This window comes from Pipistrellus kuhlii, unplaced genomic scaffold (genome assembly GCF_014108245.1).
Source record: "Pipistrellus kuhlii isolate mPipKuh1 unplaced genomic scaffold, mPipKuh1.p scaffold_m20_p_13, whole genome shotgun sequence".
Lineage (NCBI taxonomy): Eukaryota > Metazoa > Chordata > Mammalia > Chiroptera > Vespertilionidae > Pipistrellus > Pipistrellus kuhlii.
The window spans coordinates 29,765,561-29,780,397 of NW_023425438.1; the positions used below are offsets into that span (position 1 = coordinate 29,765,561).

Below are 14,837 nucleotides of genomic sequence, written 5' to 3' on the forward strand. Positions count from 1 at the left end.
TATATATATATATATATAGTGTCATAGAAATTAAAAATTATTTTTGCATTCTAAAAATGAGCCTAAGGTTTATATTTCCAGGGTTCATTTTATTCACAGTTCACTTTTCCTCCCAGCAATAAAGCTTTAGCAAATTTTACGTTTCATTGCAACAAAAAGTTTCAATTATATTTCACAGATATTTAGATGTCTTAATACCTACCTGTCCTTCTCTTGAAAATTTAAAGGGTGGTTTGTGTTTAATAACACTTGTTGCAAGCCTGAGGAGTCCTGTAAGCCCATCATCTTCTATGTTACCATCTTGATGATCAAGGATCTCCCTGCTACAGAAAATACAAGCAAAACAAGATAGTTCACATGATTACGTCCTTTTTATCTCTCAACAATATAATTGTCAATTTTACAACAAATTTTACCTTCGAATACAGTCAGCCAAATGCCGTGCCAAAGCATCTAAGTCGAGGAGCGTTGTCTTAATACAAAGAGAAAATATAAAATTTAACTATGAATTTTTTATATTTAATAATTCAGATTAAAACAACATAAAAATATTTTCCTTTGAAGTAATAAGAATTTGGTTCTCCTAAATTCATTAAAATACCTATCAAATAACTCATATGTGATGTCAAAGTAATAATAATAATACCATTGTAAACACATCATTGACAGTACTTCAAAAAAGATACAATGGGCCCTGGCTGGTATGGCTGTTGGTTGGAGCATTGTCCCATACACCAAAAGGTAGTGGGTTCAATTCCCAGGCAGGGCACATACCCAGGTTTGTGGGTTCAATCCTCAGGCAAGGTGCATGAGGGAGGCAACATATCAATGTTTCTCCCTCTCTCTCAAAAAATCAATGAGGAAAAAAAATCCTCAAGTGAGGATTAACAAAAAAAAAACAAAACAAAACAAAACAAAAAAAAAAGAGTTCAGATGTAACTGTTTCTTAAAAAGAAGATCAAACACTACAGGGTATTTTAATTATAAAGTGTATATATTGTACTTTGATCAAAATACATTTAAAAAAAATCAGAGGAAATGTTTCCTAAATATTTAAATGTATTTTGTTTAAGTTGTTTCTCATTTTTTCCCTGAGATTTTAGTTTACTAAATTTATAAGAGAAAAAAAACAAACAAAACTTTATGTAGCAAATTTGTTTTTAAAATTCACTTGTTTCAAACATTTGTTTAGATGAAAATATTTTAGTGTACTAAAAGAAAACTAGCTGAGACCGGTTTGGCTCAGTGGCTAGAGCGTCGGCTGCGGACTGAGGGGCATGTGCCTTGGTTGCAGGCACATCCCCGGTGGGGGGTGTGCAGGAGGTGGCTGATCGATGATTCTCTCTCATCAATGTTTCTAACTCTCTATCCCTCTCCCTTCCTCTCTGTGAAAAAAAATAAAATATACATTTTTAAAAATAAAAATAAAAAATAAAAAAAGAAAATTAGATCAGCAAACTCAAGTATTTCTTTACCTTAAAACAACAATTTGAAATGCAATTTCATTTTATATTCAGAACTCCAAATCTACAAACTATTATTGAAAGCTATATTTAAATTTAAAGTCTAAATTTCACATTCTAAATAAGATTTTGCATCCAGAAATTTTACTCAAAAGAGACAGGAAACTACTTATATGCAGATACTAGATAAATCCATTTCAACAAAAATAAAAGTAAAAAGAAGAAAGGAATTAGAGCAGAACAGAAAGGTGGAAATCGAGTAGAAAAATTATAACATTTTCAACTTACTATTGATTAAAATGCTTAAAAAAGGACCTATAAAGTTATGAACACATGTGTACATGATTAATCTCTATTAACATGATAATGAACTTTCCTGAACATACCTGACTAGCGTCCTTTATATGTATGTTGTCAACTAATTTGCACAACAACCAAAAATACTCTTTGCATCCAGGTTTTAACATTGGTTCTTCTTCATAATCATCTATCTATTAAAAAAATTTTAACTTTGTAAAATGATTTTTCAAAGGAAAACAACTTAAAATTACAATATATTTAAGAAACAGCCTATGAAAAGAATTAACTCCTAATACAAATTAAACAGTAATAAGAACTTAAAAAAATGAAGACAACACTCCTATTTTCTATAAAGTTAGAATAACTAAGAACATAATGAATGAGAAACTCAGAATAACATTACCCTCAAATTATTTAACAGTACAACCCTCTTGAAAAAGATATGAATGTATAATACTAAATAATGTGATATAAATTAAGAATTCAATGAAAATGTGGGAATACAGAAACCTACAGAACATGAGTATATATAAAGCTACCCACATGCAATGGTCTATTATAACTTTGAAATCTGAAAAATAAAAAGCACATCATATTTCTTACATAGTCGATGATAGGTTAATATGGTGGAGAAAAAGTAAATCCTACTACACAACGTATTTCTTGGATTAGTAAAATTGACTTACTAATGGGATCAGGATTTATTATGTGATAGAGGTTTTTACAAGGCTAATATATACATTGGAAAGGGAAAGAAATAGGAAATTCAGAATATCCTAATAATAAAACCCTATGTTACTAAATGAGATGGTAGCTACATTTATGATGCTTCTGTCATTCAACTTACTAACACAGGCCCCAAAATATAGTAAGAACAAATATTATTTCCAAAACTGAATATCCATGAGAGATCCCCTATAGCTGAAATAAAAACAAACAGATACGCCAAAACCGGTTTGGCTCAGTGGATAGAGCGTCGGCCTGTGGACTGAAAGGTCCGGGGATCAATTCTGGTCAAGGGCATGTACCTTGGTCGTGGGCACATCCCAAGTGGGGGGTGTGCAAGGGGCAGCTGATCGATGTCTCTCTCTCATCGATGTTTTTGACTCTCTATCTCTCTCTCTTCCTCTCTGTAAAAAAATCAATAAAATATATTAAAAAAATAAATTAAAAAACAAACAAACAAACAAACAAACAGATTCTACTCCTAGGTGTAACATGGTCACAATGCTGTCACTTTAAGAAGTATGTAACTATTATTGCCTTGATAATAAACTATATATAGTAAACAAGAACTCAAAATTACTGCAACAATATGATAATAAAATTGGGCAAAGGAAACTGCAAGAATAGAAACTGTTCCTGAACACAGTAAAATCTTACCCTGATAGGTTTAAGCGCTTGAGCATCAGGAAGAAATTTCAACAATGTTGAGGCGGCCAATAGCAGAAAAGAGCGATTGATTGAGTCACCTCCATCCAGCCCTGATAGGGATAACTTATAAAGACCATTGCAAGACTCATGACGGACTGCAGTCTAAATGAAAAAACAAGTTTCAAAAACAATCTGAGTTAGTACAAAACAGTTAATATTAGGGTTAATATGTTGGCAGAAATAACATTAGGTGACTTCTTTAGTAACATATTTTAACATGCAACGTTCTGATAAAATATTCTTGCATATAAATAATACATGATCAAATAAAGTAATATATATATATATATATATATATATATAGTAATATGTAAAAACATATCTGAGAAATCCTGAATATGGCCATTAAGTAAAACCAAATAAACACAATAATAGACAAATACAAAGGGGATTAAGGAGAAAACATACATATTAATTTATGTAGAAGATTAAAGAACAGAAGAAAATATATTTAACTTATTTTTAGTCTCTGTTGCATCTAAGATACACTCTAATTATAAAAAGAAAACAAAAAACAAGTAAAAACTTCTCTAAAACATTATAAATGACCACAATAAACGCTAAATGACCACAATTAACGCTCACTTGCCCTACCCTAGAAAAGAGCAATTTTTTAAAAAAAGCAAAATAACCTGTAAAGAAGTATTTTAGAAAAAGACAAATATGAGTGCTACTGATTATGTAACATTCACACTTAAGTATACATAGTTCAAAACATTCTAGATCTTTCAGATAATGTGATATATTTGTAGGATTATGTCCATTTAGGTGTTTTTTTTGTGTTTTTTTTTTTAAATTATCAACTAGAGGCCCAGTGCACGAATTCGTGCACAGGTGGGGTATCTCAGCCTGGCCAGCGAACAGGACCATGTTGCCCATCCTGATCGGGGCTGATGGCTGCTGGCCATCTGGGGAGGAACCATGGGAGAGCTCTAGGGCATGTCCGGTCCTCTTGCCCAGTCCCAATCGACCAGACCCCAGCATCAAGCTAACCTACATGTCATAGCATCTGGCCCCTTGGTCAACCGAATGGTCAACTCATCGGTCAAACACTTAGCCTGTTACGCTTTTATTATATAGGATATTAACAATATGAAAAAGTAAAGAGTAACCACTAATCTTCATTTTTATCTTACCTCAGGAATAAGGAGGGTCAATTTCTTTAGCCAATCTTGTAAATGATCACTATCAGCAAGGCTAGATTTCACTAAAGAACAGCAATGAGCCCAACTCACCAAAAGCCACATTGAATAATGTGAAACTATAGAAAAAGTAGGGGAAAAAATACAATTTTAAGGGGTACTGTAAAGAAAATAATGTTCATTAAAGATATATATAAATTTATATAGTTGTCTAAATTTTCACTTCTTAAAAATTAACTTTCTTGAATTCTTACCTTCATGTCTAGACCTGTGATCAGACTGAGCTTTCAAAACTCTGCAAGTAAAAACACACCACCACCAATTAAATTTAGTAATGAATTTAAAATAACTTAGAAAAAATAAAAATAAATAAAAATAACTTAGTTAAAAGTATATACATCTTTTCCCCTAAAAAACATTAGATTTTAGAAAGCTACTTTTGTATTTTTCTGTGACTCTTATCTTTTATTTTAAAATTCACTGTTAAATCTTATAGCAAACAAATGGATGTTCAGATTTAGTAAAGTTTGAGTGAAACCAATATTGATTGAAATAAGTAAACCCTCAACAAATGTTCATGGTTGAGTTACTAAAGACAAAGATCACAATGATTTAGTCTAAACTTCAGACTCCTTAAAAAAAAAATCATACAGTGACATAAAATGACCTTTCTTTGATAAGAAAAAAATATTCTCAGAAGTACTAAAATTAAATGATAGCAGGACAGAGAGTGAGACAGAGAGAAAAGAGTATTCAACCAGTTAATTAAAGTCTGTGAGCCAACTAACAACAGACTGCTCACATTCCTAAATGCATGAGGGAGCTTTGAAACAACGCCTAGAGTAACCACCAGAAGCCATCACAATCTGCTTACACATGAACTTTCAGGACCGTAACTGCAACCAATCACAAGTAGTAAACATTTCTTCCTAAGGGACTAATCACCTATCCTAGAATTGCCCCTGCTTTACCTTTCTCCTTAACTTAGCCAATGTAAATTCTTTAAAGACAGCTTACACCTTTCTCCATAATATACAAAGAGCCCATCAACTCCAGAATGGGGGACATGTAGTCTACTCCATCTAGCCATCTGCTGCTGGTGGTTTAGACTTCATGCCTCAGGACTTAGTCCTTTTCTGGCTAGCATTCAGCTCAACAAACACTTTCAGAAAAACTTTCAGGCATGAAAGGTTCTGTTTGTTAATGCCATTTTCTAGCATGAATGGTTAAAAGCAAATTACTAAAAAGTAGAGAAAGCTAATTTAATTTAATATAATTTCATCTTTATTTTCCCTAATACTTTCAAGTAACGTCAATGAAAAACATATTACTTTGCCCGGCTAGTATAGCTCAGTGGTTTAGCATCAACCTATGGGACCTATGAACAAGGAGGTGATCATAGTCAATTCCCAGTCAGAGCACACGCTCAGGTTTGGGCTGGATCCCTAGAATGGGACATGCAAGAGGCAGCCGATCAATGATTCTCTTTCATAATTGATGTTTCAATCTCTCTCTATTCCTCTCCTTTATCTAAAATAAATAAAAATATTTAAAAAGAAAATATATTACTTCAGTTTCAAGAAAACTAATTAAAATTTTTATTTTAACAAGATTAAATATAGATTATTTGTCTTATAAACTTTTAAAAAGTCACGAATCTTGAGCATTCTCACTTTGTTATAAATTCACAGAATACCTTTCAAAATCCCCAAAAGCAAGGCTCACCATTATTTCTGATTTAAAGGAAAAGGTACTAAGAAGTAAAAACTTTATAAATCAAGTATCAATATTAAACATACTACAAACATATTGGTATGTTAACTTTATCAGAGTAGCTTACCCACCAATCTTCTAAATTTGAAGCATTAAATTATTTTTTATAATACAAGCAAAAAGTGTTCTGCTTTAATTGATGTAAACCTCCTAGCACCTTATGAATGGAGGGTTAGAGCCTATGAAAAGATAACGGTGCAGAAACAGGAACTGAGAAATCCACAGGGATGAAGTGTAGGAGTGGGTAGTGGGCAAGAGCTCAATTGCAAAGATTGGAACTACTGGTCCTGGCTGGGTAGCTCAGTTGGGTAGAGTATCATCCAAATACACCAAGGTTGTGGGTTTGGTCCCTAGCTAGACAAGGCACATACTAGCAACCAATACTGCATAAATTAATAGAACAACACATTGATGTCTCTCTCTAAAGTAAAATAAAAATGGAACTCCTATAATGAAAACAAGAATTGCCACAGAGAGAACCAGTAGCAACACCTGGTATCAAATCTGCATATTTATTTTTCATTGCATGAGGTTAACAGAGTCAAGTGAACAAAAAGTAGACTAAAGCAGTCATTGAATTGCCTTAATTCACTGTATTGTAGTGTGTAGATACTGAGGTACAGTGTGTGTTAGAGGACAAGGAGGAAGAGTTAAATATTTAGCTGAAAGTAATTGGTGGTTAGGGTATAAAATGTATTTTATCATATTAATCAAAGACATGTTACAGCATTTTCTTCATTTCCCCATGTTACCCATTCATAACTTTTATAAACTATGAGGTAAGGTACCTACCACTGAAAATAATGATGAGCAAAATCAGATTTAGTTAATATAGTACTTACCCCCAATCTAATGTGGTACAGCAGATACTGATCAAGGAATGAATGTGAATTAAAATGGGACAGACACTAAAGAAAAGTACATTAAGAAAGAATTTTAGGCCCTGGCCAATGTGGCTCAGTTGGTTGGAGCATGGTCCCATATACCAAAGGCAGCAGGTTTGATTCTTGGTCAGGGCACATACCTAAGTTGTGGGTTCAATCCACTATAGGGGTGTGTACAGGTGTCATAACCAATCAGTCAGTCTCTCCCCCCCCCCCCCCTTTCTCTCCACTCCCTATGTATTTAGTCAGCAAATACAATATTTTAATTGGGGGGGGGGATTTGTACATTTAAAATAAAATTTTCCAACATAGCTCCAATACATGGGATCATATTATATGTTTTAACTACCATATTTTTCGGACCATAAGACGCTCCGGACCATAAGACGCACCAGTTTTTAGAGAAGGGAAATGAAGAAAAAAAGATTCTGAAATAGTGTCCTAAAATATTTTATGTGCATTAAAACCCAACATCACAGTCATAAACACATGTAATCAACCCTGTAAAGTAAACAGCAGCATTTAGAACCATTTTAGAGCCGGTCAAGCACACAGAGACCACACAGAGCCGGGCAAGTAAGAAAACTTTTGTTTTAAAGTATATGTGTAGGCTATATTTGGACTATAAGACGCAGGGACTCCCCCCCCCCACTTCTGGGGGGGGGGGGGGGAAGTGCGTCTTATGGTCCGAAAATATGGTATATTCTTATAAACACATTTACAGCTCTAGTCAGGGGGCAGAGAAGCAAGGAAACACTGTTAGCAATGTGTAGGCCAAGCACCCATATTTTTGAGGTTCCCTACCAACTTTAAGGCTTTTTAAAGAAAATGGCTGATTCTAGAACTGAGGCAGGGAAACTACAAGCCTGGAAGATCTTATAGTATCAGGGATAAAAAGGATTCTTCTCCTCCACACAAAATAATGATATGTCAAAAGACACATCAACAAGCCTGACGAGGCCAACTCAGGTATAATTTTACTAAAGAGAATAGTAATAGTAACGAATTATAATATGTTGAATAAAAAAAAATCCAAACTGGTAATCAATAAATAAAAGGAAATAAGAGAAAGCACTTTCTCACAATAAAATGTCAATTAATAAACATAAAAGGAATGTTAAGAGTTAGAAAAACCGTTTGTAAATATGTTTTATTTTTAACTTTTAATCCTTACCCTAGGAATAAAAGTTTAAAAAAAATATAGGATATGCTTTTTTATTGGTTTTAGAAAGAGATAGAGGAAGAAAGAAGGGGGAGAGAGGGGAAGAGATTTTGGGGGGAGGGACAGAGTGAGCACGCGCGTGTCACCTCTCAAGTGTACCCCAAGTGGGAATTGAACCCACAATCTAGGTATGTATTCTGACCACAAATTAAACCCACAATCTTTTGGTGTATAGGAAAATACTTCAACCAACTGATCCACCTGGCGAGGGCTATACTAATATTTTTAATTGAGGCAAGAATCATCACTGAATGCTAATAAATAAATGAATGAAAATTTTATTAGGAGCTGGAAATTTAAGCAATTGCAAAATATCTTCCCACAGTATACTTTTAATTACAAAGAAAAAAAAAATCAGAAACATTGTAGAAAAACCTAAAGGAAACTAGATCAATCAATCAAAATTAATACCACTAACAATGGACATACTGACATCATCAGGATGTACTAGTGAAGATATTATTCATGGAGAATTCCTGCTAAAATATACCATTTGAATCTAACCATGAGGAACAGTCAGGAAAACCTAGATTGAAAGGTGCATTATAAAATTTCAATATCATCAAAGAAAGGCTAAGAAAGTATCAGTGATTAAAGGAAATAAATATGACAACTAAATGCAACAGTAGTACATGGTTCTAATGAGAAGTACCAACAGTATATTAGATAATATTTTCTAAACTTATTTTACACTAGTAGTTAAGAAAAGGTCCTTGGTCTTAGGAGATAAAAATGAAAGTATTTATGAGTAAATTAAAAGCCCAGTGTGTGAAATTGCATGGCCCACCCACCGGCCCGCCTTGCTGTGATCTGAGCCTGTGGGCCACACTGCGTAAGTGGCTCTCAGGCCAGGGGGAGGGACCGAAAGGTGCTACATGCACCTCCTGGTGATCAGTCTTTGGTTGTTACTCTGTTATGACAACTTGCTTTTTATAATATAGACTACAGGCCCGGTGCACAAAATTCGTGCATGAAAGGGGGCGGGGAGGTGGAGGGGGAGGACGGGGGTTCCTCAACCCGGCCTGCACCCTCTTAAATCCGGGACCCTTCGGGGGATGCCCAACTACCTCTCACAATCTGAGACCACTGGCTCCTAATTGCTCTCCTGCTTGTCTGCCTGATCACCCCTAAACACTTTTGCCTGGCCTGCCTGATTGCCCCTAACTGCTACCCTACAGGCCTGATCACCTCTAACTGCTCCCATGTTGGTCTGATCACCCCTCACTGCCTCTGCCTTACCCCACAAATGGGACCCAGGATTCCCTTCTCCAACCAGTTGCAGGCACCCAGGACTCACAGGCACCCAGGACCTGGGTTTCCCTCCCTCTGGCTGGCTGCAGGCACCCAGGACTGGAGCTGGCTTTGCCCAGGCCTACCGCAGCCACAGGGGACTGCAGGGCAGGTGGCTTGTCTCTTACTCAGGCGACAGGCTGGCTGGTCCCCATTCCTCTAGTGAACTACTCTCAAAGATTCAGAATAATATGTAAATGAATGTGTTCACAAAGACACACACTGATAAACACACTCATGATTTTGTGATAAAATTGGCAAAATGTTGATAATAATACGCAAATCTAAATAAACAGTATGGGAGTTCATAAAAACACCCTAAAATTTTTCTAAATATCAAATGTTTTCAAAATAAAGCTTTAAAACATTATATTCTTACCACAAATGCATTCATAAATTATGTTTAAAAAAAATCATACCTAGGAGCCAGATTATCATAGGTATAAGCAACAGACATAAGTCGTTGAATCAAGCCGGTTCCTTGCACAAGAACAAGAAATACCTTTAAAACAAAACCAAAAATTTTTTTAAAACATCTTTTAAATACACTAAACAAAAACAAAACAAAAAAACACCATACAACTGCATTTTTAACCTAAGACTCCAAATTATGTTAAACTTTTTTTATGACAAGAAGTATCTTAGAATGGCCATTTGAAAATATTGTAAAAATATCAAATATTAGAAAACCAGCAATTGCCGAAACCGGTTTGGCTCAGCGGTAGAGCGTCGGTCTGTGGACTGAAAGGTCCCAGGTTCGATTCCGGTCAAGGGCATGTACGTTGGTTGTGGGCACATCCACGGTAGGGAGTGTGCAAGAGGCAGCTGTTCGATGTTTCTCTCTCATCGACGATTCTAGCTCTCTATCTCTCTCCCTTTCTCTCTGTAAAAAATCAATAAAATATATGTTAAAAAAAAAGAAAACCAGCAACTTTAACAAGAATCATTCAAAATTTAGAAATACACAAGTAAAACTATTTTTTATATTTGCTCCATAGATTATCTGCATGTCAGAGAAAAATACTATATATCACACAGTGGTGGATTTTTGTGGCATAGATGAAGAATTAAACAATTTCTACTCTTCAAACAAGGAAAAAGGAGTTAAACAACAGCAGATTCCTCAACAATCCTGAAATGAACATAGAAAGGCAATATAATACACCAGGGATATACAGCATGGATTTTAGATTAAAAATTCTGAGGTTCAATGTTGAGTTTGCTGACTTTCAAGCTGCCTTGACTCTAATAAATACTTTTAGCTCTTTATCCATATAAGAGGAAAAAAAATAATAATTTGCTAACTTCATTAAAAAATTATTCAATCTCGCCGAAACCGGTTTGGCTCAGTGGTAGAGCGTTGGTCTGCGGACTAAAGGGTCCCAGGTTCGATTCCGGTCAAGGGCACGTACATTGGTTGCGGGCACATCCCCAGTAGGGGGTGTGCAGGAGGCAGCTGGTCGATGTTTCTCTCTCATTGACGTTTCTAGCTCTCTATTCTTCTCTCTTCCTCTCTGTAAAAAATCAATAAGATATATTTTTTTTTAAAAGAAAGAAAGAAAATGAAAAATAATAAACCCATTGTATAGTAAACTCATTAAAAAAAAAAATTATTCAATCTCTTCTGAAGGTCAGAGCTCATTCTGGGCACTTATTTTATAAGACACTGTTCCCATCCTGGAGATGTTAAACATTACAGCAGAGAACACAGAGAGCACTGTAACATAAGTGTGTGTGTGTGTGTGTGTGTATATATATATACACATATATACACACACACACACACACATACATATATACATACATATATATATATATGTATATATGTATATGTATATATATCTTATATATGTCAAATATGCAAAACCTGTCCCTGGCAAAATCAGGAAAGCTTTAAGAAAAACTGTGTTTAGGTAGGAATATGAAAGTTCAATCTGGAATTTCAACCATCGTAAAGGCTATCAAAGAGAACAAATACAAAGAATCTCTTACTATCTACAATGTACCAAAATTGGATGGCTTTGTCTCCAGAATTAGTGTAACAAGAATGTTTGTCCCCAAACAGCTTAGATTTACATACTAAGTTCTAATTATTATGGTAAAATGCATATAGTATGTACCTTTTATAAACTACGGAAACCTAACCCTGGCATGTGCATAGAAAAAAAAAAAAAAAAAAAAACGCTAAAAAATAACGCTATTAATGGCTGTCACCTATGACTAAGGAGTTCACTTGTATATTCAGAACTATTTTCACTAAGAATGTAATTTCATATATTTTTTAAAAAACAAGCCAATTTTTACGGGCTAGGTGGAAGTGGCCAAAGTGAGATAAAGGGAAACATCTATAATAGTGTCAACAATAAAAGGTACAAAAATAAAAATTAAAAAAAAGCCAATTTTTTTTAATTCTATATGTGTACCTATATTTATATATTAATATCTCAAAAGGAAATAACTACTGTCAAAAGCATTTAAATTATTTAGTGAGTTGATGGGAAAAAGCACATTCAATATGAGCTTTTTATATTATAACCTGGAAATATAAGCATAGACCATTTTTCCTATTTAACTCTGGAATGCTAACATTGATCATTTTCCCCTTTTAATCTCACCAAATTCCAGGGAAATATGCTTTATGTTTCCATTTATACCAGCAGTTTCCAACCTATAACCACCACAATATTTTTCTATCAGTAACAAACTCATTACTCTGTTTTTTCTTGGGCAGGTACAAAATGAGGCACTGGTCACAAAAAATTACAAAATGAGAAACAGATTTCACTAAAAACTCATCTTCATCTCTTCCCCACTTCCCAGATCACTGGTGAAAACATTGGAAAGGCAAATATATTATCATGTGAACAAAAATAATTCTACGTTTACTGCTGGTTATTGTGCCATTTTCTTCAGCTCTACCCATTTTATATACATGCTCTGCAATCCTAGGGTTGGTACATAACAAATCAAATTCTTCCTTGCCAGACGACTTCTAATTAAGTTCTGTCAATCTGAGACACTATAAATTATTTCCTTGTGGGATTTTATTTTTATTTTTAGCACTGCTCCAGAGTATTTCACCCAGAAAAGGCAGTTGGTTTTAGAAGTAGTAGCATAACCCTTTTCTTGAGAGGCCTAAACCCCAGTTCAACAGTATTTTTATTCTATAAGCTTATTTCTGAAAAGCCCCAACCTCCCACGTGTTCTGAAAACACGATGAGCAGTAAATGGTTACTTCTCTAGATTATCTCAACAGTTCTCTTTTGTATGTTCAATCCTCAAACTCATACAAATAAAACCAATTCTCTATTTAAATTTCCTGTTGAAAAATCTAATGTGGTTTGCTTTCCTGAATGGACCCTAATACACTCGGTATATTTACTACTGAATACAAATAATAAACTCAATCCTACAGTTAGATATCATTAAAATGCCATAAAACTCATTTCTGCATTTTGGATGATGAACTGAACAGCATAATTACTTCTGCATTAAAATAAAGGCATCAGCCCAAACCGGTTTGGCTCAGCGGTAGAGCGGTCTGTGGACTGAAAGGACCCAGGTTCGATTCCGGTCAGGGGCATGTACGTTGGTTGCGGGCACATCCCCGGTGGGGGGGGTGCAAGAGGCAGCTGTTCGATGTTTCTCTCTCATCGACGTTTCTAGCTCTCTCTCTCCCTTCCTCTCTGTAAAAAAATCAATAAAATATATTTAAAAATAAATAAATAAATAAATAAATAAATAAAAGCATCACTTCAAATGGGAAGTCATACTGTGGTATTGTAGAATAGCATTTCTTATGCATTAGAGTTTTACACCATTTTGTTAAAACAAAAATACATAAGCTCTCTTAAAACATAAATAGAACTCATTACAACAATTTAATGATAACTTGTGAACTTTACCTCTGTTAATCTTGGTATATGAAGACCTTTGGCATGATCACCAGCGGCCTTTCTTGATTTGCCAGGCCAAGTTCTTTTCCTATGGCTTTCTGCTATACCAGACCAGGCAAAGACATCATGATAAGCTAAATCCAAATCAGACGGATCTACTGCAAACTGGCATATTAACTTCAGCAAGCAAGCAAGACAGTCAAGCTGCCACTGTGGGGGAAAAAAAAAAAAAAAAAAAAGTCATTTCCCTATTTTAATTAATGTAATATGGCTACTATAAAACTTAAAATGAAAGGCTAGAAAATAAAAATAATTATATCTAGTAGTTAATCCATGTGCTACAGAATGTTGCTAAGCATTTATTATGGTCAGTAACAATCCAATCTTATAAAATTGAAGAAAAATTATCAAAACACTAAGAGGTTGCATGTAATGAAATGGAAATGACACATTTCTATCATGAACACATCATATAAATGTATATAACAGAGAGAGAGAGGTTTAAAAAAAAAAATACAGTGACAGCATTTTGGAGGCAGTGATATTTGAACAAAGATGCTGATGCAGACCTGAAAGACACCACTGGAAGGAGTGCTGAATGTGATTCCTTTAAGGCTAGCAGGGCTCCATAAATTTAAGAAAATAGTGTTTATAGATTAAACACTACCTTATACATGTACTGTATATAAGAAAGGTTAAAACAGGGAATTACTTGGGGATCTGGAATGGATTAATTCAATTTACATTCTTTATAATGGGAAAATATGATTCAGTTTTTTAACAAATCGCTTCTTGAAAAGCCTTCCGACATGAATTAAGTTCAAGCCCAGAGGTTCCACTGTACACTACTCAAACTGTACTATGATTTTTAAAACAGTTAAACAACTAACAAGTTGTTTCTCCAACAAGTTGCATATACTCTAATATTTTGGGGCCAGCAATTCTCAACAGCTTTAGAATATAATTCAACTGAAAATGTTACATTTCTATACGTAAATGTAAAAAAATATTTTTGGTAAAATACTGTTTAGTGTAATATTTCTTACTGACTTAAAGCTTTACTTAAAAATATTTTTAAAGTAAAACACTTCCTTGAAATGAATTAAGATGACTATCACTTATGTTCAAGATGAGAGTTTCAGAGCTTTCGCTTTAATAGTCCTTTTCTTCCTACTTTCCTAACACCAGTGCCAAGTGGTATATCTATTCCAATATACTTGAAACATAGCAACCCCATATAACTGGTTTTCAGAAAGGTACCAAGAAATTTAGGTGAGGAAAGAAGTCTTTTCAACAAATGGTGCTAGAAAAATTGGATAGCCATAAAAAAATTAAATAAAACAAAAAACTTCATCATCACCCCACGATATAAAAGTTAGTTTTAAATGCATCACAGACTTAAATGTGAAAGATAACTGTGAAAGTTATGGGGG

General features: G+C 34.3%; 1 protein-coding gene across 12 annotated transcripts in view; it reads right to left on the reverse strand.

The window, feature by feature from the left end:
• Positions 1-14,837, reverse strand: part of USP34 (ubiquitin specific peptidase 34) — a 186,512-nt gene that overhangs the window by 75,459 nt on the left and 96,216 nt on the right. For all 12 annotated transcript variants that reach the window (XM_036435431.2, XM_036435430.2, XM_036435437.2 and 9 more), the window contains 8 exons: positions 13,414-13,614; positions 9,928-10,010; positions 4,594-4,634; positions 4,334-4,458; positions 3,147-3,299; positions 1,850-1,954; positions 417-472; positions 203-323 (listed from right to left, as the gene is read on the reverse strand). In XM_036435431.2, the coding sequence (XP_036291324.1) occupies positions 203-323; positions 417-472; positions 1,850-1,954; positions 3,147-3,299; positions 4,334-4,458; positions 4,594-4,634; positions 9,928-10,010; positions 13,414-13,614 (885 nt within the window). The remainder of the gene's footprint in view (positions 1-202; positions 324-416; positions 473-1,849; positions 1,955-3,146; positions 3,300-4,333; positions 4,459-4,593; positions 4,635-9,927; positions 10,011-13,413; positions 13,615-14,837) is intronic.